The 27965-nt window shown below is 43.2% G+C and overlaps 2 protein-coding genes across 2 annotated transcripts in view; one reads left to right on the forward strand and one right to left on the reverse strand.

Moving 5' to 3' along the window:
* Window positions 1-4383: 4383 nt before the first annotated feature.
* Window positions 4384-6702, forward strand: LOC148323100 (uncharacterized). Its single transcript, XM_088315644.1, has 4 exons — window positions 4384-4537; window positions 6015-6335; window positions 6438-6620; window positions 6689-6702. Exons 1-4 carry the CDS (start codon window positions 4384-4386, stop codon window positions 6700-6702), a joined length of 672 nt encoding a protein of 223 aa, XP_088171770.1.
* An 84-nt stretch (window positions 6703-6786) lies between these two features.
* LOC148323101 (uncharacterized) overlaps window positions 6787-27965 on the reverse strand; it is a 175044-nt gene continuing 153865 nt past the window's right edge. Inside the window, exons 6-10 of the mRNA XM_088315645.1 lie at window positions 18436-18559; window positions 16294-16413; window positions 9897-10327; window positions 8954-9729; window positions 6787-6792 (exon numbers count right to left, since the gene is read on the reverse strand). Of these exons, the coding sequence (XP_088171771.1) occupies window positions 6787-6792; window positions 8954-9729; window positions 9897-10327; window positions 16294-16413; window positions 18436-18559 (1457 nt within the window). The remainder of the gene's footprint in view (window positions 6793-8953; window positions 9730-9896; window positions 10328-16293; window positions 16414-18435; window positions 18560-27965) is intronic.

A 27965-nucleotide genomic window follows, 5' to 3' on the forward strand; every position in this document is an offset into this window, starting at 1 on the left:
GTTCTCACAACATGGTTTGTCAGCACAGACCAAGATTAATGTCTACAGAGCTGTTGTGATTCCTACCCTCACCTACGGGTCGGAGAGCTGGACTCTCTATCGGAAAAACATCAGGACCTTGGAGAGATTTCATCAGCAAAAGCTGCGGGCAATCCTGGGAATTGACTGGAAAGCATGCATCACCAACAACGACGTACTAACCCGTGCCGGCCTCCCAAGCGTAGAAGCGATCATCTCAAAGAACCAGCTGCGCTTCTTTGGGCATTTATGTCGCAGGAAAGACTCCTCCCTACCCAAACAGATGTTATTTTGTGCACTGGCTCATGGCTCTAGACTGGTAGGGGGCCCAAAGAGACGGCTAAAAGACCAGTTCAAACAGCTGCTCCTAAAGAGCAAGATTTCCGTGGACAACTGGGAGGCTCTGGCCGCAGACCGCGCAGAGTGGAGAGACACAATAGCCAATGGTGTCATAAAGTTTGAAGAAGGCCGGGCACGAGCAGCTGAAGGGAAAAGACGACAGAAACACCAACGCCTCTTGTTACCCCGTCCACCTCCGACAATTCCGTGTCCAGACTGTCCTCGACTTTTCCACTCACACCTTGGACTCTATAGTCACCAACAGGCACACAGACGGAGATATCAAAAAGGAAAGTGAACGAACAGATGAGGAGGACTGATCCTCGTTCTACGAGGTTGCCATGCCATGATGACTCATTCCTGATCCTATCCATTTTGGTCACTTCCAAAGAGAACCTCAGCATCTTAATCTCTGCCACGTCCAGCTCTGCCGCCTGTCTTTTCTTCAGTGGCACTGTCTCCAGACCAGACAACATCGCTGGTCTCACCACAGTTCTATAAATCTTTCCTTTAATTTTAGCTGAAACTCTTCTATCGCACATCACACCTGATACTTTTCTCCACCCGTTCCAGCCAGCCAGCACACGCTTCTTCACTTCTTTTCGATACGCTCCATTGCTCTGGACTGTTGACCCTCGATACTTAAACTCCTCCACCTTCTTGGTCTCTTCTCCTTGTAAGCTCTCTCTTCCTATTGGGTCCCTCTCATTTACACACAGATACTATGTCTTACTACGACTAATCTTCATTCCCTTCCTTTCCAGGGAAAACCTCCATGCCTCCAGCATCTCCTCCACCTGTTCCCTGCCCTCACTACATATCACAATGTCATCTGCAAACATCATGGTCCATGGAGATTCCTGTCTAACCTCGTCTGTCATCCTGTCCATTACCATAGCGAACAAGAAGGCACTCAAAGCTTATCCATGATGTCCCACCTCCACCTAGAACTCCTCCATCACTCCTAAAGCACACCTCACCACTGTCTAACAGTCCTCATACATGTCCTACACCACTTGATCATACTTCTCTGCCACTCCAGACTTCCTTATACAGAACCACAGTTCCTCTCTGGGCACTCTGTCATAAGCTTTCTCCTGATCCACCAAGACACAATGCAGCTCCATTTGACCTTCTCTGTACTTCTCTATCAGCATCCTCAAAGCAAATATTGCATCTGTTGTACTCTTTTTTGGCATAAAGCCATACTGCTGCTTACAGATGTTCAACTCTGCCCTCAGTGTCGATTCCACCACTCTTTCCCACAGCTTCATTGTGTGGCTCATCAGTTTTATTCCTATGAGTTGCCGCAGCTCTTCATATCTCCCTTGTTCTTAAAAATGGGCACCAGCACACTTCTCCTCCATTCCTCGGGCATCTTTTCACTGTCTAAGATCCTGTTGAACAACCCAGTCAGAAATTCTACTGCTATCTCTCCTAGACACTTCCATACCTCCACAGGTATGTCATCAGGGCCAAGTGCCTTTCCGCTCCTCATCCTTTTCAATGCTCTTCTCACTTCATCCTTACTGATCTTTGCTACTTCCTCGTCCATAGTAGTCGCCTCTTCTTCTCTTTGTTCTCTCTCATTCTCCTCATTCATCAAATCTTCAAAGTACTCTTTCCATCTTCAATCACACTACTGGCACCTGTCAACACACTTCCATCCCTATCCTTTATTACCCTAACCTACTGCACGTCCTTCCCATCTCTGTCTCTCTGCCTTGCCAACCTGTATAGATTGGTCTCTCCCTCCTTACTCCGTACGTACACATACAAGTCATCGTAAGCCCCTTGTTTGGACTTTGCCACTTCCACTTTCACCTTCCGCTGCATGTCCCTGTATTCCTGTCTACTTTCTTCAGTCCTCTCACTGTCCCACTTCTTCTTAGCTAACCTCTTTCTCTGGATCCATTTCTGCACCTCCTGATTCCACCACCAAGTCTCCTTATCAGGAGGACTTTCCTACCGATCTCCCTGATCACATTTGCTGTAGTTGTTTTTTTGTCTGTTTAAGCATTTTGAATTGAATAAAGAAAAGAAAAAACAATGTGGTGCCCCTAGTGCCGACTGAGCGTACTGCAGGCTGTAATATTCAGCCGCTGTTAATTAACTAAAATAAACCATATGATAATCGCTACAGAATGATGCCCCGATGTGAGGGAAACTTAAGTTGCATCTTTGATTCAAACACACACAAGTAACAGTACAGTACCTATTATGTGCATCGTGTACTATTTGGTATTATGGGAAATACAGCATTGTCAGATACAATAGAAACTCTACTTATGCTTCAGAGCCGCCCTGTTTTAACGCACTTTATAGAAAGAGGAGTATAGAAAAGAGATGTTAAGCCCAGCCCCAGTTAAACTGGCGTAAATTTGTTTCCTTGTTTCATGTAATCCACATGGTGGGCAATTCTTATGGAATCTGAGGAAGTATTAGAAACATTCAACCCTGCGTCAGTTGAACAGCTGAGCGACCTGTTCACGTTACAAGATGGGGAAAATCTCAGCGCACGAATCTCTGCACAGAAAGAATTAACAGTGAGTCACGGTATACTTTCTGCGGACTTGCTTTGCTAAGCTAACCGAAAGCACATGGTGAGAAAAGGTAAGGCTTTTGTCGCTGCAAAACAAAAGGACCAGATCAGCCATCTTTATCAAATAAGAACTATCCACCAATAAGCAAAGAACGAGGCGAGACCTAGAGTCAAACATTCCAAAAGTCCACATTTCACTTCCGAAGGCACAGGAGTGCATGTAACAGTGCATACTGTGCTCTGCCGCTTGGAAGTAGACGGACTCGGGCGCATTTGTTGCATAAGATGGTTGATTACACTATCCTCTTATCAAAACTAAGTGTTACTCACGATCAACCCGCAACATGCCTCTTCCAAAAGAGATATATTTGTGAAATAAAACAACATAAATTGTAAGTTCACGGTTCAAGTTGCACACAATGCTGTTCTCTGAGTTATTGGTTTAATCTGTCGATCAATCCAAATCTCCTGAGCATCGTTTAGCCTCTGATAAATATAACGGTTGTGCAGAAAAGTACACTATACTTAACTAAGCACCTTATAATTTGACAATCAATTATCTGCTGGAGATTAAGTTAATTGATGAATGAAAATTCATCACATTGATTCTTGATTTGAATCAATTTTGTGTTACATATTTACACGTCGGATTTAAATCAGCATTTGATCCACTATTACTCAAGACAAGTTTTTGCAAAAATTAGGTGAAAATATTTCCCTCCCTCCGAGGCCAGCCCATTCACATTAGCCAACGTACACGCTCAATAGTAGTGTGATTATTTTTATTAGTAGTGTCGAACTTTGATTAATGTTGATTAATTCTCCAAGGCTTAACAGCTGCCAGAGTAATTTAATACGGATTCCAACTTCACAATTGAGCTGCTCAATTGGTGCTCAATATTTTTAAAGTTGTATTGTCTTGACTTACTGATTTTGATCTGATTTGATTTGTACTGACATTTAAATACAGCCGTCTCAATTGAAAGCTTTTTAACAGCGTGGGGCGCACTTTCGACTGATTGATCGAAATTACAAGCATCTGTGCCGAAAATAATACTGTACAGGTATTTAATACCACAACCTCCTTATTCACGTTCATTGAATCGGGAGCGTACACTTTCTCGCTAAACAACAATAAAACCAAGAAACTCATTCTTTGACGAGCCGTTGTGCAACGTCACGAGAACATTACCGGAAACCGGTGTGTGATTGCACCACTTCCACTTCGTCGCATTCGCTGACAAGGTAAGCTAGCATTGCCAAGTAGCCTAGCCTACAAAAGCCCCATTGCTAACGCTTTGATGTGTCTAAATGCTATTTTAGTAAGCTTATACTCGGCTTAATACACCTCTGGTGTTATTCTCGAGTGACAGACTTTCGGCCCCATTCTAAAGTAATGCAATTTTATTACTCGCCAAACTCCAGACACGGCGCGGTCACTTTTAAGTGCGATGCCGCTAGCGATAAGCCCAACAGGCCCGAACATGAGGCTACAAGCTTCCAAAATGGATAAAGGAGACTCCCAGAGACTGGCGGCGACTGCGGACGTGGTTGAAGACGTTAAAGTTCAGATATTAACGCCTTTAAGGAGCGATATAATGCAAATCATAAGAGAAGTACTTAAAAATGCCTTGGCAAGTGATTTTGTTGTTCTCAAGCATGAGATGATGCTTCTACTTTCTCGCTAAACAATAATAAAACCAAGAAGGGTACTAAACGGTCACATTTAATAAAGTGTTTTATTATCATTCTTATTAGGGCCCAAGCAGCGACCACTGCGAGGTCCTTATTGTTTCTGTAGAAATTATTATTCGGGCCCAAGCAATGACCGCTGCGAGGTCCCTATTGTTTGTGTAGAAATTATTATTATTATTATTATTAGGGCCCGAACAGCGATGGCTGCGAGGTCCCTATTGTTTCTGTAGAAAATATTAATAATTATTATCATTATTATTAGGGCCGAGCAGCGACCACTGCAAGGTCCCTATTGTTTCTGTAGAAATTATTATTAGGGCCCAAGCAATGACCGCTGCGAGGTCCTTATTGTTTGTGTAGAAATTATTATTATTATTAGGGCCCAAGCAGCGATGGCTGCGAGGTCCCTATTGTTTCTGTAGAAAATATTATTATTGTTATCATTATTATTAGGGCCCGAGCAGCGGGGGCGGGTCACCACAATGAACTAAATGCCTAATAACTCCCCTGCACATGCTCTAAAAAAATCCAAATGGGAAAGTGAATCTTCTTCAGGACTTGGCTCAGTCAGTGCATTGTTGTACTTTGTCTTTTCATGTAACTAATGAAATATTAATTAATGATATGAATCAGATTTTGTCCTGGCCAATTGGTGCAGAATCCACCTAACTTGCACTCCAAGCAGAGCAGCGGGGGACTGGGAGAGAGAGCAGTAAAACAGGCGCGTGTGTGGTGTAACTAAATAGTAATGTGTAAAATGGGTGGGTAAAAAATATCTATTCAATGCATTGCTGTACTTTGTCTTTTCATTTAAGTAATGATATTAAGTCCAAGTATTCTACACAGGTCTGTCATGTTTTTCATTAAAAATTGTCTTCCACTAGAACAAAAATATCGTGCAAATTGTAATTTTTATTGCCGTTTCGACAAAGTAATAACATGCTGTAGTACTATATTCTTTCAGTTATACACTTGTGTATTTTACTTTTGTACTCCACATGCACAAATTGTGTGCTATTTTATCTTCAGATGTTTTTATTTGTGACTTTACGGCAAAGGGCGTAGCCATTACGCTGCCGCAACTTCATTAATCTCTGTGGCAACACAAGCTACCGTAACATGAATCAGATGATCCTAACTTCTAGAAAGTTTTCAAATTTGAGGATAGTCCAATATATATATATATATATATATATATATATATATATATATATATATATATGTAAACTGTATTTGCTTATATATATATATATATATATATATATATATATGTATGTATATGCCAAAGTATCAACGGGTATGTGCTTTGTTTTGGGGGCTGGTGTTACACTAGATTCTTAGACTAATTCCAAAATAACAGTTGGTAATCATGCACACACCAAGGGATCCAACATCTATTCCCTTCCACTTTAATTTGGAGCTCCAAAGTACACCTCAGAGTGTCATGACAGAAGCTTGCATGGATCTTTTCATCAGGGAGACAGTCGGTTGAATCATCCAGGCAAGCAATGTATGGCTATCGCTTATGTGGGTCTAGCAAAGCACACAGTTAGCAATGTGTTTGCATGGTGTTCAGAAGACTTAGACAAAGTTGTTGTTTTAGGTGACAATTTGTACACACATTTGCGTAACAACATTAAAATTAGCGCCTTTCACGATTATTTAAATGGGGATGATTTGCCTGAGCAGCTCGTTCAAAATGGAAATACATTTCGATTTGACAATGTGATATTAGCACAGGGTTATTAGAATTAGAATTAGAATTAGAAATCCCTACGCATGGTTGACAAAACCAAGATTGTGGAGGGTGAAGGCATAACTCTTTTACATGGATTGTGTGCAGTTTTTGATCAAGTTGAGGCGTGTTTGTTGACCATGGGCTGTTATACATGTGCAATTATTAGTCAAAACAGACAGTATGCAGTGTTGGATTCCCATGCCCGCAATACCTGTGGAATGCCAGATGCCGGCGGTAAAAGTGTCATTGCTTACTTTAGTTGTCTCCGAAATGTGTACGATTACTTATGTAATTTGATCAAAATGACATGTAGAGGTGAAACAATGTTTGAGTTTTCAGGTTTGCGTGTGGTGCAGACAGGCTCACATGAAAAATCTGCTGAGAGTCTGAGAATGATTGTTTTGGATTCTCCAGTATTACTATAACCTGTATTTGCTTTAACCAGTTGGTGGCGCTACCACTACGATGAAGAATTAGTTTGGAGATGTCTTCAGGGTTGGGCTATCCTCAAATGTGAAATATTTCAAGATGATAGGATGATCTGAGTGATGTTACAGGAACTTTTATTCCCAAAGAGAAAAATCAGACTTTGCGGCACCGTCGTGGCCACGCCCTTTCCCGAAAAGTCGCAAAATCCGTCATTGACGAAGATTGATGTCTTGAGGCTATTCTGACAAATTTTCAGTCAGATGTGTTAAACGGGCTCCGTGCAGTACACACCGTAACGGCCATGCCAATCGCCGAAAAGTTATAAAATTCGTCAGAGTTCAATGTCTTGAGGCGTTTGTGACAAATATGTAGTTGGATTCGTTAAAAGGGCTCTGTGTAAAAAAAAATCAATAAAATAATAATTTTGTTTACACTAGGTGGCACTGTGTTTATAACAGAATAAGAACATATAGATGTCTTCAGGTTGGGACGTTTTATGTACAGGTGAAGTTTTGGATTTTTTGGAGCATGTGCAGGGGAGTTATTCAGCATTTTGTCCATTGTGGTGACGCCCCCCTTTGAAGTTAATTCAAAATGGCTGACTACCTGTCTAATTTAACTCATGGCTCCAAGAGACTTTTTTGAAGATCTGAAAATTTTCAAAAAGCTAGGTGCAGCTCTTTTGAAAATTTCTAGAGGGCGATAGAGAGCCATTTTTAAAAAAAAACTGCACGAGAAACTAATGAAACATTGATGATTTTGTCAGGCCTGATGTGTGTGCAAAGTTCCATGAGTTTTCGTTCATATTTAGAACCTCAAAATATGTGTTGTTTTATTAAAAAGATAAAAAGATAAAGATGTCCTTTATTAGTCCCACAATGGGGAAATTTGAAGTGTTACAGCAGCAAAGATATAGATCACACAGAGTCGGCGGCGTAATGTAGCCGTTAATGTGTAACATTAGCAGCAGACATTCATAAAAAGCATGCAAATATACACAGTATAAACGTATCTAAGTGTAAGGAAACACTCCTAATGCCTGTCCATTATACAGAGGGGGAAACACTGTAATGATAAAAACTACTGAATGATTGAAAATACTGCAATGATAAAGATATTACACTGATAAAAGTACTGTAATGGTGAGAGTACTGAAATGACAGGAAAGTACTGCAATGATAGAAAATACTGCAATGATAAAAGTACTATAATGGTAGAAGTACTGCAACGATGGAAAAATACTGCAATGATGAAGTATTGTAATAGTAAAAGTACTGCAATGATAGGAAATACCGTAATTATAAAAGTACTGCAATGATAAAAGTACTGTAATAGTGACCATCCTGCAGTGGTAGAAATACTACAGTGATAGAAGTATTATAATAAGAATACTGTAATGGTAAACAAAATACATCATTGGTCGATGTTTAAGTACACCCTTGGCTGAAAGTAAAGTAGTAGTGTATATTGCATTCTAGGACTGCACAATTGCACTAATGCCCTCCTGTTTGTAGGCCTGACCCAATATTCTTGTTAAAAAGTCTGACAGCAGTCGGCAGGAAAGAGCGGCGAAATCTCTCTTTGGTACAGCGAGGGTGTAAAAGTCTGTCACTGAAGGAGCTGTAAAGTGTTCTCAGAGTGTCGTTGAATGGGTGGGCTGGTTTGTCCAGCATTGATGACAATTTTGCTGTCATCCTCCTGCCCCCCACTGAGTCCACAGAGTCCAGGGAGCAGCCCAGGACAGAGCTGGCCCTCCTCACCAGTTTGTCCAGTCTCTTTTTGTCTCGGCCCGAGATGCCTCCTGCCCAGGAGACCACTCCATTGAAGATGACTGATGAAACCACCGAGTCATAGAAGTTCCTGAGGAGTGTTCCCCGAACGCCAAAGGACCTCAGCCGCCTGAGTAGGAAGAGTCTGCTCTGACCCTTCCTATAGAGAGCGTCTGTGTTGTCGCTCCAGTCCAGTTTATTGTTCAGATGAACATCCAGGTACTTGTAAGTTGAGACCCTCTCAACGTCTGTTCCCTGGATATTCACTGGTGCAGGTGGAGAGTGCCGACGCTTGCGGAAATCCACCACCAGCTCTTTGGATTTCCCAGCGTTGATTTGGAGGCGGTTCTGCTGACACCAGTCCACGAACCCCTGCGTAACCCCTCTGTACTCCCGATCGTCATCGTCAGTGATGAGGCCGACAATCGCAGAGTCATCAGAGAACTTCTGCAGGTGACAGGTTGTGGAATTGTATTTGTAGTCCGAGGTGTAGAGGGTGAACAGGAAGGGAGCCAGCACAGTTCCCTGCGGCGCTCCCGTGCTGCAGAGGAGCACGTCAGACACACAGTCCTGTGTTCTCACGTACTGTGGCCGGTTTGTGAGGTAGTTGTGAATCCATGTGATGAGGTGGTGGGCCACTCCCGCCTGCTCCAGCTTGTCTCCCAATAAGGCGAGCTGGATGGTGTTGAAAGCACTTGAGAAATCAAAGAACATGATCCTCACCGTGCCCCCCGCCTTCTCCAGGTGGAAGAGTGAAGTGTGGAGCAGGTAGATGATGGCATCATCCACACTGATGCCAGGCTGGTATGCAAACTGGAGTGGGTCCATTGAGGAGCTGACCAGGGGGCGCAGATGGACGAGGACCAGTCTCTCCAGGGTCTTCATCAGATGAGACGTCAGCGCCACTGGTCTGAAGTTGTTGAGCTCCTTCGGATGGGGTGTCTTTGGAACCGGAACCAGGCAGGATGTTTTCCACAGCTGGGGGACTCTGCCCAGCTTCAAGCTCAGGTTGAACATGTGCTGGACGATTCCACACAGCTGGTCTGCGCAGGATTTGAGGAGCTGGGAGCTGATCCCATCTGGGCCTGCCGCCTTCCTCGCCTTCATCTTCCTCAGCTGGTTCTTCACCTGAGATGTTGTGAGGAACAAGGCTGAGCAGGAGGAAGTGGTGGTTGTCTGATGAGGCTGGGAACTGGAGCCTGTGGAGAGAGAGAGGGGGAGAGAGGGTCTTGTTCGCAGTGGCAGGAGGGGTGGGTGGGGGCTGCATCAGGGAAGCCTGAGCGGGGTCAGACATTTGATCAAACCTATTGAAAAATAGGTTCAACTCATTTGCCCACTGAAGCCCCCCCCCCCTTCTGGGTCTTACCTGCTTGTCCGTGGCCTGAGATGGTCTTCAGGCCCCTCCAGACATCCCTGGCATTGTTCCGCTGCAGTTGTTCTTCCATCCGCATCCTGTCGGACTTTTTCCCCTCTCGGATCCTCCTTCTCAGCTGACGCTGCACTCTCTTCAGCTCGTCCTTGTCGCCTGAAACAAAAGCCCTCTTTTTCTCCTTCAGGAGAGCTTTAATGTCCGGTGTGATCCAGGGTTTGTTGTTGGAGAAACATCTTACAGTCCTGGTGGGAATGGTGTTCTCCATGCAGAAGTTAATATAGTCTGTAACTGTGTCTGTTAGACCATTAATGTCCTCACCGTGAGCTTCGCTGAATACCTCCCACACAGTTGTGTTGAAACAGTCCTTCAAGGCCTCCTCGGCTTCTCCGGACCATCGCTGAACTGTGCGTGTCACAGCTGGCTGCCTGCGGACGAGAGGTTTGTACACAGGCAGGAGAGCAACCAAGTTGTGGTCAGCTTTGCCCAGCGGGGGGAGGGGCAGTGACGTGTACGCCTCCTTGGTGTTGGCATAGAAGAGGTCCAATATTTTATTGTCTCTGGTTTGGCATGTTACATATTGTGTGAATGAAGGCAGAGAGGAGGAAGGAGAAGCATGATTGAAGTCACCAGAGATAAGGAACAAGGCATTTGGGTGCTGTGTTTGAAGCCTGCTCACAGCTGCATTCAGTACATCACAGGCTGTCTCACCGTTAGCAGAGGGAGGCACGTACGCCGCCACCGCGATCACATGACTGAACTCTCGCGGTAAATAGACCGGACGCATGCTAACAGCTATCGTCTCAATGTCCCGACTGCAAAGTTGATCCTTAACAGTTATATGCCCAGGGTTACACCATCTATCATTAACAAACACAGCCAGCCCTCCCCCTTTTCTCTTACCGCTCTCCAGTGTCCTGTCCGCGCGTAGTATTTGGAAGCCGTCCAATTCCACGACGGCGTCCGGCGTTAGCTCTGTTAGCCACGACTCCGTGAACACCAGCAAGCTAGCCTCCCGGACAATCCTCTCGTGCCGGGTTAGCGCTGTTAGCTCGTCCATTTTGTTGGGGAGGGATCGAACATTCCCCATAATAACGGACGGGAGGACGGGGTGATATCGTCTCCTCCTTGCCTGGCGTTTAGCCCCCGCACGACATCCCCGTCTCTTCCTCCTCAGCTCGCGGGGAATATCGGGTCTCGCTCCGGGAGCCCACGCGGGGTTAGCACGGAGTGCTAACAGCTGATCTCTTGTGTACACGATCGATCCGTAGCTCCGAGTTTCGTCTCCGGACACGATCGCGCAAAAAACAGCCCCCAACAGTAGTAAAACCACCGCAAGTTGGATGTCCATTGCTGAGGTGAGGTAAAAATAAAATAAAAAAGGGTAAAGGGAAAAAACACACGAAAAAGGCTCAATAGTGAGCCACGCTGCTGTAAACAGGCAGCCACTCGCGCGGCGCCGGAACCGGAAATATTGGCGATATGTGCGATGCCACACCCACAGCTTTTCACATAAAATGACGAATTTTGTATTGTGACATCCTGAAGGCCTAAACACTCAGCCGAGCAAATATGAGGGCGACCTTGTTAACCTGCTTGGAGAAAAACATCAACCAAAATAATTTGTATTTGCTTTGACCAGTTGGTGGCGCTACCACTACCATCAAAAATAAGTTGGTAGATGTCTTAAGGGCTGCAATATCCTCAAATGTGAAAAATTTCAAGAAGATAGGATCATCTGAGTCATCTTGCCGGAGCTTTTGTTTCCACTGTGAATAATCAGACTTTGCGGCACCGTAATAGCCACGCCCTTCGACGGAAAGTCACAAAAATCGGGATAGAGTAAGATCAATGTCTTCAGTCTTTTCTAGCCAATTTTCTGATTTGTTAAAAGGGTTCCGTGCAGTAGGTCAAAACGTAAAAAATGATATTTTTTGTCGCCACTGGGTAGCGCAAGGTGTATAACAGAATATAATTGCAGAACAGCAACGTGATGTGTTTTTATATATCCTATCCAGTATTATTTTCCATTGCACTAACTATTCTCTTATTTATCTAATTTATATATCTATCTGAATTATTGTTGTATTGCACTGGAGAGGGGAGCTCCCTAATCTCGTTGCACACTTGAGTAGAATGACAATAAAGGGATTTCTGATTCTGATTCTGAGCTGCGAGCAGCTATACAGGGCCCTCGCAACCCTGGCAACGTTGGGGTACCGGCACGTTGAAAATGTGAAATATTTACGAGAAATAACGTGAGGGATTTCAAGAGGAATTTTTGCGGAGTTAGAGTTAGAGCAGTTTTCATTGTCAAAGCCTCGTCAATGTTTGAAGTAAATTCAAAATGGCCGACTTCCTGTCAATTTAGAATGTGGCTCCCAGACACTTCATATTATGTCTCGGCTTTGTACATGCTTCATCAAATTTTCAACAAGTTTGATGAAACACAGATCCGGGGCTGTTTATTTCAAATGTTCAGGTGGCGATAGCGAGCCATTTTAAAAAAATTAAACGACAAACTAATAAAATATTGATTAATTTGCCAGGCCTGATTTGCATGCAAAGTTTCATGAGTTTTCATTGAAATTTCGAACCTCAAAATAAGAGAACTTGTTAACCTACTCTGAGAAAAATAGCAACAAAAATAACTTGTATTTGCTTTAACCAGTAAGTGGCGCTACCACTACGATGAAAAATAAGTTGGCAGATGTCTTCAGGGTTGGACTATCCTCAAATTTGAAACATTTCTCGAAGTTCGGATCATCTTATTCATGTTACGGTAGCTTTTGTTGCCACTGAGATTAACACATTTTCTGCGGCACCGTAATGGCTACGCCCTTTGCCGAAAAGTCACAAAATTCGGCTTAGACTAAGATCAACGTCTTGAGGCTATTCTGACAAATTTTCAGTCGGCTTAGTTAAAAGGCCTCCCTGCACTATATTAAACAGCAAAAAATTATATATTTTTATACCATGAGGTGGCATTGTGTGTATAACAATATAATAAAAAAATAGATGTCTTCAGGTCGGGACGTTTTATGTGCAGGTGAAGTTTTGGATTTTTAGGAGCATGTGCAGGGGAGTTATTAAGCATTTTGTCCATTGAAGTGACATGCCCCCTTTAAAGTTAATTCAAAATGGCCGGCTTCCTGTAAAACCTAGCTCATGGCTCCAAGAGACTTTTTTTGTAGGTCTTAGCCTTTTACATACTCGATAGAATTTTTAAAAAACTTTGAAATTTTGAAATAATTTTGGGAGTGGAACAGTTTTTGCTGGAAAAGTTCGAATTGTTAAAAAATATATGTCAACTTTGGAAGGAACTCCCACCTCCCCCCAAAGAACGTAATTTGGGGCGTTTTTTTATAAATTAAAAAAATTATTTTAAAAGACACAGTCACAAATGTTAATTGTAATGGCAAGAAAGCATGATAGGAAACCTTTCTACGTTTGCAGTGGCTGTCTTAAAGTTGGCATCAGTCGACTAAGTAGTGCACCGAAAGTGGAACTAGTTCACAAGGATTACTGGATTAAGATTGTTTGGTAAATGATCTTTGTTAGGTGTAAAATATCTTATCCTCTGTTATGTATACTTGCCTCTTGGTCCCTTTTCATAATTTTCTCCATTTTAACTATTTATATTCTCAAAATTGTTCAAATAAACTGATCATATTGCATGGACATTTAATTGCAAATTAGATATTTGATTGAAGGCTATATGAATATCGTTGGAGGAAATTGTACGCTATTTTATATTTATACATTAAAAGTGTAAAATGATGTATCTTCATTCAAACTTAAACTAAAGCCCTGAAACTCCAGGGTTGAAAATGAGTCTCACTGGGGCCCTGACTGTACATAGCTTGTTGTTAATATAACGGCTAAAAGGCTACCAGTGCTTAGTTTTGTATTATAATTATATAATATATGGTTATTCTATTTCCCATGGCTGTGACAATTCATCCAATGAACTGCAATTTCTCTTAGTGATATCCTTAACATTGCCAGGTTGGCATTGCAAATGAGATTCTGTTCTCAGATGTCTGAGCTGGATAAACAAAAGTTTAATAGATAAAATAAATAAAACACGAGGGGGACACAAAATTTGCTGCTAATTCTGGCACTGCCAGCCAAAACATTAACTTAACATTCTTAGTAGTTGTGAATTTAATACATTGTAGTTTTTATATATATTGTCAAAGTATTAATCAATCATACAGTGAAAAGGAGAGGAAATGAAAATAAAATATCTACTTTGCAAGGGACTTAAATTGTGTGCCCCTAAATCTACTGTTTGTAACCCTAACATTTTAAATTAATGGTAAATGGTCTTTCACTTGTATAGAGCCTTTCCACCTATTAATTTACGAGCCGTAGTTTGGAGGGAGCCCTGTTAACTTGACTTGATTTGAAGTGAACATTTCTGTTCACTTGGAAAGATCCTTGAACTGGACAACAATTTAATTTTAGGATGGGAAATGTAAGGCAGTATTAAAATGCAATAAACTTGAGCTGATCCTGCACGACAGTGCAAGTTATGTATTCAATATTTGGGGAATCCCAAAATCTTATCAAGCCGAAAGCTAAGTACATCCAAACAACACTACAAACTCCAGGAAAAGTGTCAAAGCTCAGTTTAAGAGATAGAGAACTGGCAAGATAATCAGACTTGAGACATTCAAGATCAAATCACAACAAAAACGACTATCACAAGGAGAATTGAACTTTTGAACAAAAATCAATAAAAGGTAAAAAACAGCCGCTTTGCTACTTCACTAGCAGGTAGATAAGGGGAGCAAGGATATTCAGACATACACATACCTCAATCCATTGTTTTGCGCTGAAAAACTAGTGAACCAGTTGAACACAAAAGGATGCAAAACCAAGATAATTTTACAAACAATGAACAGGAAAAGAATGCAGGAACCTCAGGTCAGTTGACTGGAGGTGGGAAACTGGACCTGCCATATTTATATTGGAGTCCACTTCCACTATATATATTATAATATATATATATATATATATATATATATATATATAATAATAATATATATATATATATATTATTTCTATCTATTATAATATTTTTTAACGAGTGATTAAGACTCATCTTGGCCTAATAAACAATGTAGCGCTGACGCTTGCGAGACCGGAAAAAAACATCAAGCTCACGAAATTTAGCACACGCCTGGGCTTGCTGTGTGGAGTTTTCGCCGGTTTATAGAACTAAAAGCATTGTAAATGCTGCCATATTTATTTTGAAATACCTTGCCTTGTATTTTGAAAGAATTTCCATCAGCTTTATAGAGATCGCGAAGCACTTGCCGTTGCGCATTTTGTCAAGTTGATCTGCTATCAGACCTGTCAACTTATACGTTTTCCCGGTATTTTGTAAGTTTTTTTATCATTTCAAATCATGTACGCCATATACCGACTTTTGTACGGGCAAAAAAAAATTTTAATTAAAAAAAAAAAATCGGCTTTTGAGAAGACAGGAAGCTGCTGACCCTTCACTTCCTGTGGGTGGAACATCCACATGTGCGAAAGCTCTGTATTTTTGATAAAGCATGACATGCGCATGCGCCGTTAACCATTTGCATTTACGCTTGTGTTAGTGTTGCAATCCAAGAAACATTCAGCAGCTATTTTTTCCTCGTTGTTTGCCAAAACCAAGTGAATATATAAGTCAAATATAAGAAGTCTTGAAGCATCACAGTTTTTGACTGTCAATATTTGCTCCGGGAGAAGACTGCCGTTTATTGAGAGCAGGCCAAAGTGGTCAGTATTATTTTTGCATTGTTTATTGTGATTAGCTTTGATTTGAAGCAAAGCTATTTTTGTCGTACATACATTGTTTTATGTTGTACGTCTGAACTTTTAGTTCTATGGTGTGTTGAAGAATAAACATCTGTAAAAGGAACCCATCATGGCGAGTGGTAAAAATGACGCAAATTCAATTCTGAACGGCACTTTTTTTTTAAGTTACCTAATGGTGTCATTGATAAGAGCAAAGTCATTTGTGTGTATTGCCATCGTGAACTGAACTACCATTGCGGCACGTCCAGTTTAAAACACCATTTGATGGCCAAGCACACCGCTGATGCCAATTCTCCAGCCCCTTGTTAAACCCAGGCATCCATGGATAATTTGCACAGAAACCAATGGATGGATCAACTAAAAAGAGACACGCCGAAGCCATAGCTAAGTGGGTGGCCACTGCGTGTTAGCATCGTGGAGGACGAAGGTCTGGCTGAAATACTTCGCATTGCGTCCGACGACTGATATATATAAAATGTGTGTGCGTGTGTGTGCATGCGCACGCTGGTTTGTAATTCATTGTTACGTTTACACGCATTTTAATAACATTATTAAATAATGACTACATTCTCTGTACCTGAAGGTTGTGGCGTTTTGTAGCTTCAAGAATTGTGATTGGTTCATACTGATGGACACCAGATTGTACTGAAGGTCCTGCTCAATGGAAGACAGGGAGATGAAGAATGACTCGATGTAACTGCCAAAGACAAACAAAAACAGGAAGCAAGATAAGGTAATATGGGACTGGTAAAATGTACTTTTAGTGTGTGGATCATTTGTACATGGCGCACTACACTTTCCGTAATTTCTCTCTCTCTCTCACATCTCTATCCCAGCTATATCTTCGGCCAGTAGACGGGGTACACCCTGAACTGGTAGTCAGCCAATCGCACACAAACAACTAGCCGCGCTCACACTCAGACCTTGGGGCAGTATAGAATGTTCAATCAAACTGCCATGCAGGTTCTAGGAATGTGGGAGGAAACCGGAGTACCCGAAGAGGAGCACCTTCCGCCCGGGGCACGGCGGGGCGAAATGAAACCGAGTTCAACCGAACGGAGACATGCTTCGGGGGAGTAGGTCCGGCGTGCGTGACAATTAAGCCGAAGAGGAGCACCTTTTCCACCCGGGCACGCAAGGCTATCAGTTATGAATGAATAAATAAATAAATGAAGAATGCCACCTTTCATTTCACAGGGCACACCGGACGGCGTACCAGCAGGTAAAAGTCGAAGTAATTAAATAAATACAAAAATAAGTAATTGAATAAATACAAAAATAATGGCTGGGGAATAAAAAAATAATAAGTTTTAATAATAATTATTATTTTTTTTTTGTTATAACATGAATTTCACTCTCTCTCTCTACCCATATTCTATATGGTGTACTGTATACAGGGGGGTATACTGTATACCTGTATAGGTTTTTTTAAGCATTTTTGAAGAGGCGCCGCTACTTCGCGGATTTTCAGTTTTCGCGGGTGGTCTCGGTCCCCATTAACCGCGATAACCGGGGTATTACTGTATACACACATAGACACCGTCACCATGTGGGAACCGATCCCACACTGCCCGCGCACAAGTCAGGCAGCTGTACCACGACACCATCAGTGACTATATATATATATATATATATATATATATATATAAGTATGCAAATTATTTATGAAGTAAGTTATTGAGTTAAAATATTTAACTGAGTTAAAAAATGTTGGATTAATCACCTGAGTTAACGCATTAATTTTGACAGTCCTAATATATATATATATATATAGTTAAATGTAGAATCAGAATGCCTTTCATTGTCATTATACTCAGTGTCCAATGAGACTGGAGCTCCCCTCTCCAGTGCAAATATAAATAAAATGATAAATATAATAAATAAAAATAAAAACAAACAAAATCAGTGTGGAAAAAGTGTAATGGGTTCTACATTATGTTGCGGTTGTACAAGGCAAAGATAGTTGTGTGCGAGAGTTTAGCATGGAGATGGCTCTCAGGAAGAAACTGTTTTTCAGTCTGTATGTCCTTGTATTGTAACACCTGCCAGAGGGCAACTGGTCAAAGATTCATGAGCCCTGGTGAGTGTTGTCCTTGCTCTGTTAAAACAATACAATACAATTTTATTTATATAGTTAAGGCACTGGGTGGTGTAGATGTTCTTCAGGGAGGGGAGAGGGCATCAAATAAATGAATAAATACACACACACAAACACGCGCACACACACAAACACACACGCACACTCACGCAAACAAGCACAAACATGGTGGCTGACTGGTTAGCACAATGACCTCACAGTGCAGAGGTTGTGGGATTGATTCCGGCTTAGGCCTTCCGGTGTGGAGTTTGAATCTTCTGCCCGTGCCTGCGTGGGATTTCGCAGAGTACTCCGGTTTCCTCTCACATTCCAAAAACATGCATGATAGGTTGATCGAATGCTCTAAATAGTCCCGAGGTATGAGTGTGAGCGCAGCTAGTTGTTTGTCTCCAGATCAGGGTGTACCTCGCCTACTCCCCGAAGACTGCTGGGATAGGTTCCAGCACCCCGGTGACCCTCGTGAGGAGAAATGGCTTAGAAAATCCATGCATGGTTATACCGACACGTAATATTTCTTTCGTTTCTTTTTTTCAATGAATAGCACTTTCAAAAAGTACATTGAACAAAGGGTCATGCATCACAACAAAGCTACAACAATGTGTGATTTTAAGTGAAGGAAACCTGGTATATCCCAACTGTTTGCATGCAGACAGTCCCAGCAAGTTATTCCAGTTCTCTGAGCAGATTGTCCTCCACACGCCGCCTTTCTGGACTTGCAGGACAGAACTCTGCCCACTGAGACGCACTTGACATAAAAACAGTTTACAATTTATTTGCAAATTATTATTCCAAATACTGACTGTATTATTGTATGAGATGTGGTGATATTTGCTGGCATTGCATAATCCTAGGTGGACTACATGTGTCCGGTGTGCTGCCCCACATGTGTGTGTGTGTGTGTGCGTGTGTGTGTGCGTGTGCATGCATGTGCATGCATCAATTGTTTTGCAGGTTTGGTTTGTTGGCATTGTCAGCAGGTGATTTCCATCTGCCTAATCTGTGACTATTTAAGATGCTCTGAGACGCCAACACATCGCCAGATTCTCTACACACATTCACAAGAATGACTTATTTTTTTCAAGCTAAAATTTAAACTCCCTGACAAATTCACCTTCCTTTTATGCTGCCCCTTATCATGCGTATTCCTTTTGTAGTGCTGGTCCAGCTTGATGGACAGGAAGAATGTAGGACCTAAGGTCAACTCAGCATTTCAAACTTTCATGAAAATGTTTTGTAAATTGCAGGTTTGGAGTGTTTTTCATTTCAAGAAATTAAATGGGAATATTTTACAGTGAACTAATTTTACCTCTCTAAATGTATGCCTTAGATTAAACAAATGGTCTCATCTAAAGAAGAAATGTAACAGAATGTACATACAATACAACTTTATTGATACAGCGCATCTCACAACAGTTGGAGCGGTGTCATAGCGCTTTCCATATGGTGTAATACAAATTAGCAGGAAATTAGCGCACAAACTAAAACACATAAACACACATACAATATAAAGCAGAATAACACCAGAACAGTTACAGTCTCATGTTGAGTGAAAAAAGATTAAGAATAAAAATGTGTCTTCAAACAAGTTTTAAAAGTAATGACGAAATAAAGTAGTATTTTTTTAAATTAATTTCTTAAAGCTTTTCATCTTAAAAGATTGTTTTTAATCTTTTTTTTTAATCATTAGCGTATTATACAGTTCTATATTCAACAAACACAACCCTATCAGAGGCAGGAAGCAACTTAAAATGGCCACCTAAAGAGCTTCTTCCTTTAGTTCACACATACAAGCAAGACTGAGCCAAGCACATAATCATCATCATGCACCACTTCCTCCCGTTTTCATTAACTTAAATTGTTTCATAAGGTTTTGAACCAACATGAATATTACAACATGAACGACCCGGACAATACCCGTGAGTGCATTGGCAAAGACGGGGACATAGGCAGCCGTAATTTACTCAGTTTTAATCAAGTAAATCAGTCGGTAACTGAGCTCCGCCTCAATCATGTGATTCTTACCAGAGAGCAGAGCTAAAAATTAACATTTATAAAACTGTCCAGCCACTGATGATTACATTCCCTTTTTAAAAACAGGTGAAGCTGACATGATCAAAATAATGTACTTTGTATGGATGTTTCAGTACGGTATGGCATAGGTATGTGTGTGTTTGTTTTAAATGTGTTTGTTGGCAGAATACACTGGAAGGGGGGCAAAGTTCAATCCACTTCTGTTAGAGCATTTTACCCACTGAATATCAAGCATACCCCATAAACAACGTCCCTGCACTTCTTCCTCTGCGCTGAATGGGAGTGTGCCAATGCACCTGTTTTAACCCTGTTAATTCACCTGTGTCAAACTGGCCAATTAGTGCAGTGAATTGGGAGCTTTAGGGACCAACTCTTACATTGGGCTCCACCTTCCTTGTCGTTTCAATTGTGAGCTTCTCTGGCGAGCAAGGAGAAAATTCAATGTGTGAATGGGACAATTGGAACAACTGCTCATTCATCAGCAAAGAGCTGGGCTTGTCCACCGCACATTAGAAGTCCATTGTCATCCTTGAACACAACCAAACGGATGTGAGCTGAGCTTGGGAGGATCTGACCTTCTTGGGCTATCAAAAAAGCTCGATGGGGGATTCTTGACACTCAGTGAAAGTCAGTCCTGCTGCTTCTGGTGATAACAGATACAAAACACCTTCTTTGCTTGTCTACATTTACTCTTGGATGAGGTGCTCATTCAACGGCCATTTAAAACAAAAAATAAAAATCTGGACATTTCTGCCACACAGATTTCTCCTTCAAATCCTCCACTAAGCACCCTCTAATTATGATTTCAGCAATGTTGAAGTCGCAGGGTATCCACCACCAATCTGTTGCAGGCGCAGACTTTTGAATCTCAGCAACTGTATTTGCGAAGAAAGTTTGATATCCATAGCTGTCTCTTTGAATGACTCCTAGTACAGTATGGCTGTCCACAGGATGTAGCTACTGTTCCACTTGCATCCTTGCTGTTTCCCAAAGTAGTTGTGAATTCGGACAGCAAAAACAGATCCACAGAATTCAGTGTTGATAGTCTCACCCTTCTGGTTCAGTGGTGTTAGTTTAGCCTTAGTCTAAAAAAAAAAGCTTTAACTATCAATTGTGTGCCATCTGGTACACATTAAAACTGCCTAGGTGTTGGTACTTCCATGAGAGAAGATCACAACCACAGGGTTGTTTGTTCAATCTGCCGGTGTTAGATTTCTCCCTAAATCGATTTGACTCAATTCCGCATACTCTTCAAAGAGCTTTAGAGCATCCTCTCTAAGGCCTTCTGATGACGACCTCCTTTCCTGCATTCTTGACTCATGCAAAAGTCCTTACAGTCCTCCCTCCTAGTAAGCCAACCAAGACACATCTTGCATGCTCCTAATTGTTTCAGTATGGCTCTTTTCACTGGAACACAAAGACTTTTGAATTTTCTGCAGAAAAAGAGTTTGTTGTAGTGACTTTCATCATCACACACCACATGTCATCCCCACACATACCACATGTCCTCTTGAACTATTTGTGGCCTTGTTTGAAGCAAACTGCTTTTCATTTTTGTGGAATTTATCAGACTTCTCTATTTTTTTTTGTTCCGAGTTTTCGAGCATGTCTTCCTACTTTTTAAAGAACGCGATGAGCATGTCAAAATGGTTGCTTGGTTCCATCATGCGGAAATTCCAATCCTTTTTCACAAAGTCAGGAAGTTTACTTTCTGGAGTCTGTGCAGCCAATGGGTTTTTTATTGCACCGGCATCGTTCAGTTCTGTGAGGTCAGTAACAGCCTTCTCTACTGCTTGGATTAGGTTGATCACTCGGACAGAATATAATTATTCCCGGTCTAGTCAGGTCCTCGCCAGAATCTCATGCTCTATTGCTGATTTGACAATTGTAAACATGTCTTCTTCTGAGGCATATGTTGAACGTCATAAATCTTTAGCCAGCCAGCGAAAACGAGCCAGCCAGTCAATGAGAGTGAGCCAGCGAGAGCAGGCCCGTCACAGCGAAACAAACAACAGGTATACTTGACAAAGACAATGACCCAACAAAGACGGTATGAAAACAAACTAAATACAAACGGAGTAGACAACGATGAAGAACTGAACAAAACGCAGTGTATAGGGGTATGATTGGATAACGCAAAGAATTGGGTAAACGAGCATAAGCGGGGGAAACCTGCTTGACTACGACAAAGACAGCTCACAACAGCAGTTTGATGTGACAAAGACAGGGAACCAAAAAAAACAGAAAGTTAAGAACAAAATACAAACAGATGAGACCACGTGGAACTGGACAAGACAAAGTATTAGAGGGAGTTAAATGGATAACACAAAGGATCAGGCAAAATATGGACACGGTAATCTAATGGGACAGAGACATACAACAAAACACAAGTAAAACATGAAACTTAATTCTAAATAAAAAGCAAAACTATCGACCAATCAGGGAAGGCCAGACTAGAAGGTCTTGTAGGGTCCAGTCAGGTGCGTGACCCAGTGGCATGAAGAGAGGTTCTTGGCGTATCCAGTCCAATAGGTGACCCGGAGGCCAGAAGGGAGATTCTTGGCGGGTTCAGTCCGGTGGCGAACCGGAGGCCAGACGAGAGGTTCTTGAGGCGGCCAGTCTGGTGGCCATGCCGGTAGACGGACAAGAGGGTCTTTGCAAGGCCAATCCAGTGGCAGTCTTCGAGGCCAGATGAGAAGTGAGGGCTTGTGCCGCTGGAGCAGGGTCAGAGGGCAGTTGCAGGGCTTGTGTCACCAGAGCAGAGTCAGGGGGAGGCTGCACGGCTTGTGTCGCTAGAAGAGGTCCGGAGGGCTGAGGCTTGCACCAAATGAGGAGAGACAGGAGGTAGGTGCAGGGCTTCCACTGCTGGGGCAAGGTCGCATGTTGGCCACAATGTTTGCACAGATGGAGGATGGTTGTTGGAGGGCGGTTGCGGCACCTGCACTGCTGGAAGAAGGTCAGTGAGTGGCCGCGGAGCCTGGGCAGCCGGAGGAATGTCTGAGGGCAGCTTCTGAGCCTACGCCACTGGAGGAAAGTCTGAGGGCGGCCACGGAGCCTGCGCTGCCGGAGAAGGTGCAAGCAATTAACACCAAGAATACTTAAGCTGGGCCCTGGCTCCACCTCATCACCAGATCCAGTGGCGCAAAAAGTATGTATGGGGCGCATAGGGGCGCCAAAGCTCTTTAATGTATTAAAGAGTTGTTTCTTCACGGGTATGGTTTGATCTAATCACTAAAACTAATAGAGGTATGTCACTAATTGGCGCACCTCTGCTTCGTGACTGTCACCTGCAGCCCCCCCCGCTGCGCGCTGCGCGCACACACACACACGCACACACACACAGAGTCCAGTGCGTGCACCCTCGAGTACGTGTGCGGCGGGTGTTTCCAATTCAAACGTCTGATGATGCTAAAGATGGAAAATAAAAGCAAAATAGAACGTACTCAGGGGCACAAAACTGAAAAAGAAAGAGGGAGAGGGAAAAAGATTATGCAGGCTTGAGAAGCAGCGTTTCAAAGTGGTTTAAAGACGGTAGGTAAGTTGTGATCTGTCAACGTAGTAAGAGCCACACATTAGTTTTAAATAATCAAGTTAGCGAAAAAGCTAGAAGCAAAATATGAAGTTACTGTTGTCTTTGAACTGTGTACTGGACAGTATTTACAGTCTACGACAGGGGTCTTCAATCCTGTTCCTCGAGGGCCGGTGTCCTGCCCGTTTTCCACCTCTCCCTGGTGCAACACACCTGAGCATTCGTTATCTAGCAGACCTTGCTGATTATCTGATCATTTGAATCAGCTCTGTTGCAGCAGGGAGAGATGGAAAACCTGCAGGACACCGGCCCTCGGAGAACAGGAGGGAGGACCACTGGTCTAAGAGATCATGAGAAGAACATTAATGGCTTTACGATGGGGTGTAAGGGGGGGGGGTGTATCATGCATACACATGTCAAAAACGTGGCATGATATAAATTCAGTGGCTGTGTCCGTGTGTGTCTAATAAGGACCAACACATTTAAACAAGGTTCTTAAGACAGGAAAATTCCAAGAAATGCTTCTTGATAGTATTTGAGATTGTAATCATGAGGGCGTTCAAAAACCTTTTTCCACTGTATCTAATGAGTCTGAATACTGATCAGATGCAGTGTCTAATCAGTAACTTATTAATAAATAAAATAAAGATTGATTCAGCCTACTGTAAAATAAAACGTTCAATAAAAGTTTGGAATAAAAGTTGTATGTTCCCCCAAAAATTGCTACATATAAAAACATAAATTATTATTAATAATTTTATTATTATTTTATTTACCGTATTTTAACGGCCAACTAAGGCGCTAACTCAGCTGCTCGCGCTAGCTCAGCTGCTCGCGCTAGCTGATGCCAGCTCACCAGGACTCAATCCCCTAAGCCTAAGGGATCATTGCCAGAGGTACCACCCGTTTCAATGACAGATGTCATGAAACTATTAGGAACCACTGCCAATAACAATGACTCAAACCAATAAAAGGTGTCTGGGCAATAGTCTACTAGACAACGTCGGGGGAGGGAGTTCACTGGTCACCACACTCCTTGGAGTCACGGTTTCAAATCAAAACCAAAAAAAAAACATACAATCAAACAATGAACCAAAGAAATAAGACACAAAACATGTATCTCTCATGCCATCTATATACCCAAAAGAAATAAAAATAACACAAAAAGATTATAGCAATGGCTTCTTGGGAGCCACTCAGCCTTAGCCAATTACAGCAATGGCTTCTTGGGAGCCACCCAGACTCAGCCAATCACATGGCTGTTTAGAGAGATGTGCTGTTGTGCTTTGGGCTTTTTGCAGTCTGTTGTCTAAACCTGGGACGTTTCTTGCTTGCAATAACATAAATGATAAAACAGACTACAACATTAGAAATTAGAAATCCCTTTATTGTCATTGTACTCAAGTGTGCAACGAGATTAGAGAAAAAGTAATAAGGAGCACTGGGAGGGAGAGCTGTTAGCCGCTGCGTCTATGCGCGCCGCCATCTTGAACATTGAACATTGTGGACAGCTGCCCTTTTGTCCAGCTTTCTCCTACACCCTCACCCAAACACCATAGTCACATAATGTATAAGTCACGGTCAATTAGAAGCATAGATGACTCAGACTTTGTCCAGCAGGGTGTGCTAACATGCACTCCGAATAGCCCAATGAGTAAAAGGGTTGATGGTCACGAGTGATGCTTAGTCCATATAATGGGCGCGTTGCTTTACAAGGCGCTTTGTTTGTTTTGGGGAAGATTAGGGACTTTAAAGAGCGCCCTATGGCCCGGAAAATACGGTATTTATTTATTTATGTTGGCGGGGGCGCCTGTTATGTGTCTGCATACACCCCAGAAAGTAGATAGTTGCGCCCCTGACCAGATCAACACTCTCACTTACGAATTTACTTACGAATTTGTACATCCAGCCAGTTTGCCTTGTGTACCCGACAAGTGTTTTAGTATCCTGACCTTGCTTTGTTCCTTGTGTTCCACAGATCGTTTGTCCTCTGCTCCCTGCTTGCCAACCCTGTACCCTGCAACCCCTTGGATTCCTTTCTTTTGAATTTGGACTGCTCTCACTGGACAGCCAACACCTGCAGCAGCCTTTACTAAATAAAATCATCACCTTTTTCTTCTTACCCATCTGCCACTTTGCTCTTGGTTCCTACACTGTCAGCAACCTAACAGCTTGATCTGGCCACCCAGCAGAGACTGACCCTGTCCGGCAGACACTTGCTGGACAAGGTGCACTTTTGGACCAGCATGACCAAGTACTCAACATGATGATGGCTAAGTTACGTGAATTCTCACACACCCTCACTATGGTCCAGAAAGACCTTTCCGTTTTTTTTGTTTTCTTTTTGCCAAGATGACGGCGCGCATAGATGCAGCGGCTAACGGCTCTCCCTTCCAGTTCCACTCTTTATTACTTTTTATTTATGTAATGTTCGGTATTATGAACACCGACTGTGGCTGAGTATCGATACACCCGTCAGGACATCTTGGACATTGTTTATCAATATAAAATAACCGTCTTAGAGGAATTTTGCTATGATCGCAAAATTCCTGACGAACTAGCGAGGCCGCCCGGCTCACCGTGGATTGTCATCGGGACCGGGAGGCGACCAAATGACGGAGGGAGAAGAAGCAGAAGCGGGGCTGCAGGTCCGGTCTCCTAGTAACGTTACGACAGCAGCACCACAAGCAACCACTGCCAAGTCTCTACCTCACCAACTCCAGATCCGTTGTCCATAAAATCGTCGATCTGGAATTACAAGTCCTGGGAAATCGGTATGTTCGGGACAGTTGTATGATTATCATAATGGAATCCTGGCTGAACTCCAACGTTCCCAACGCTAGCATCCAGCTAACTGGGTGCTCGCTTCATTGCGCGGATCGGACGAGAGACACCGGTGAGAGCTGGGGTCGGGCTCTCTACATTTACGTGCATGAGGACTGGTCCAGCAACAGTATGGTCGTAGAGAAACTCTCCTCCCCCGACATCAAGTTCATGTCCGTTTAATGTCGGCCTTATTATCTCCCGAGTGAGCTAACAGTATTGATCGGCACTCCTGTTTACATCCCTCCCGATGTTAACACAAGCACGGCGCTCTCTGCGTCATCACTAAACAACAGCGGGCCCACCCTGATGGCATTCATATAGTAGCGGGAGACTTAAATAAGGCCAATTTGAAGACTGTACTCCCGAAGTTCCACCAGCATGTCAAGTGCCCAACAAGGGGAGAGAACACTCTTGATCATGTTTATTCGAACATCAAGCACGGGTACAGAGCCATTCCCCTCGCCCACCTCGGCCAGTCAGACCACCTCTCCTTGCTGCTCACACTTGCGTACACCCCTCTCAGATGCAGACTCAAGCCCACCACAAGAACTGTTAAAACATGGCATGAGACCGCCATGTATCAATTACAGGACTGCTTCCATCACACAGACTGGAACCTCTTTGATCATCAGGACCTTGACGTTTACACACAATGTGTACTGGACTACATCAAGTTCTGCATGGAAACTGTGTCCCTGAACAAGACCATTCGGACTTTCCCAAACACGAAACCCTGGATGTCCAGCCAGGTTCGTTCACTCATCAAAGCCCGTGACATTGCCTTCTGGTCAGGCGACAGAGCCCTGTACAGTGTGGCCCGTGCTGACCTGAAAAAAGGCATTAAGCTGGCCAAAACGGACTACAAGAAGACGCTAGAGTCCCACCTTGCCAGCAACAGTCCACGGGAGGTGTGGCAAGGTGACCAGCGCATCACCAACTACAGAGGAGGTAGCGTAACAACGGTAGACCTGAGTGCGTCGCTTGCGGAGGAGCTAAACTGCTTCTTTGCTCGCTTTGACTCAGCCCAACCGCCACACCCCCGCACTCCATGCCTCAACACCCCCTCACTCACTTTGGAGGAACACGATGCGAGGCGTGCGCTCCTGGCAGTAAACCCCAGGAAAGCCACTGGACCCGATGGAATACTGGGCAAAGTCCTCAGAGCATGTGCCCACCAGCTATCACATGTTTTTTGCAGGATCTTCAACCGCTCCCAGTCATCCCCTCCTGCTTGAAAACTTCCACCATTATTCCTGTCCCCAAAAAGTCACCCGCAGTCCTCCTGAATGACTACCGTCCTGTTGCTCTCACGCTAGTCATCATGAAGTGCTTCGAGAGACTGGTTCTCCAGCACATCAAGGACTGCCTTCCTCCCACACTGGACTCCTACCAGTTTGCATACCGAGCAAACAGATCCACTGAGGACGCCTTCGACACTGCTCTGCATGTTGTGCTGGGCCATCTGGAACAACAGCAGAGCTATGCCCGGATGGTCTTTGTGGACTAAAGCTCGGCATTCAACACAATCATACAAGACATCCTCATCTCCAAACTGGACATTCTCGGCCTCCCTGCCCTCACACGCATCTGTATTAAGGACTTTCTGACCAACAGACCCCAGACTGTGTTGCTCGGCCCCTACACGTCCTCCACCCGAACGCTGAGCACCGGTTCCCCTCAAGGATGCGTGCTGAGCCCTCTCCTATACGCCCTCTACACCTATGACTGCAGCCCGGCCCATGGAAACAACACGATTGTCAAATTT

This window comes from Idiotropiscis lumnitzeri, chromosome 14, assembly GCF_059441095.1.
Source record: "Idiotropiscis lumnitzeri isolate Australia: NSW breed Sydney's pygmy pipehorse chromosome 14, RoL_Ilum_1.0, whole genome shotgun sequence".
In the NCBI taxonomy this organism is placed as follows: Eukaryota; Metazoa; Chordata; class Actinopteri; order Syngnathiformes; family Syngnathidae; genus Idiotropiscis; species Idiotropiscis lumnitzeri.

Bases quoted from the DNA above. Each gene is read 5' to 3' on its own strand.
- LOC148323100 (XM_088315644.1), top strand. From the start codon at position 4,384: ATGAGGCTACAAGCTTCCAAAATGGATAAAGGAGACTCCCAGAGACTG. The intron at 4,538-6,014 runs GTGATTTTGTTG...TTTAATTTGGAG, and splicing joins ACTTAAAAATGCCTTGGCAA to CTCCAAAGTACACCTCAGAG. The intron at 6,336-6,437 runs GTTATTAGAATT...GATTGTGTGCAG, and splicing joins CAATGTGATATTAGCACAGG to TTTTTGATCAAGTTGAGGCG.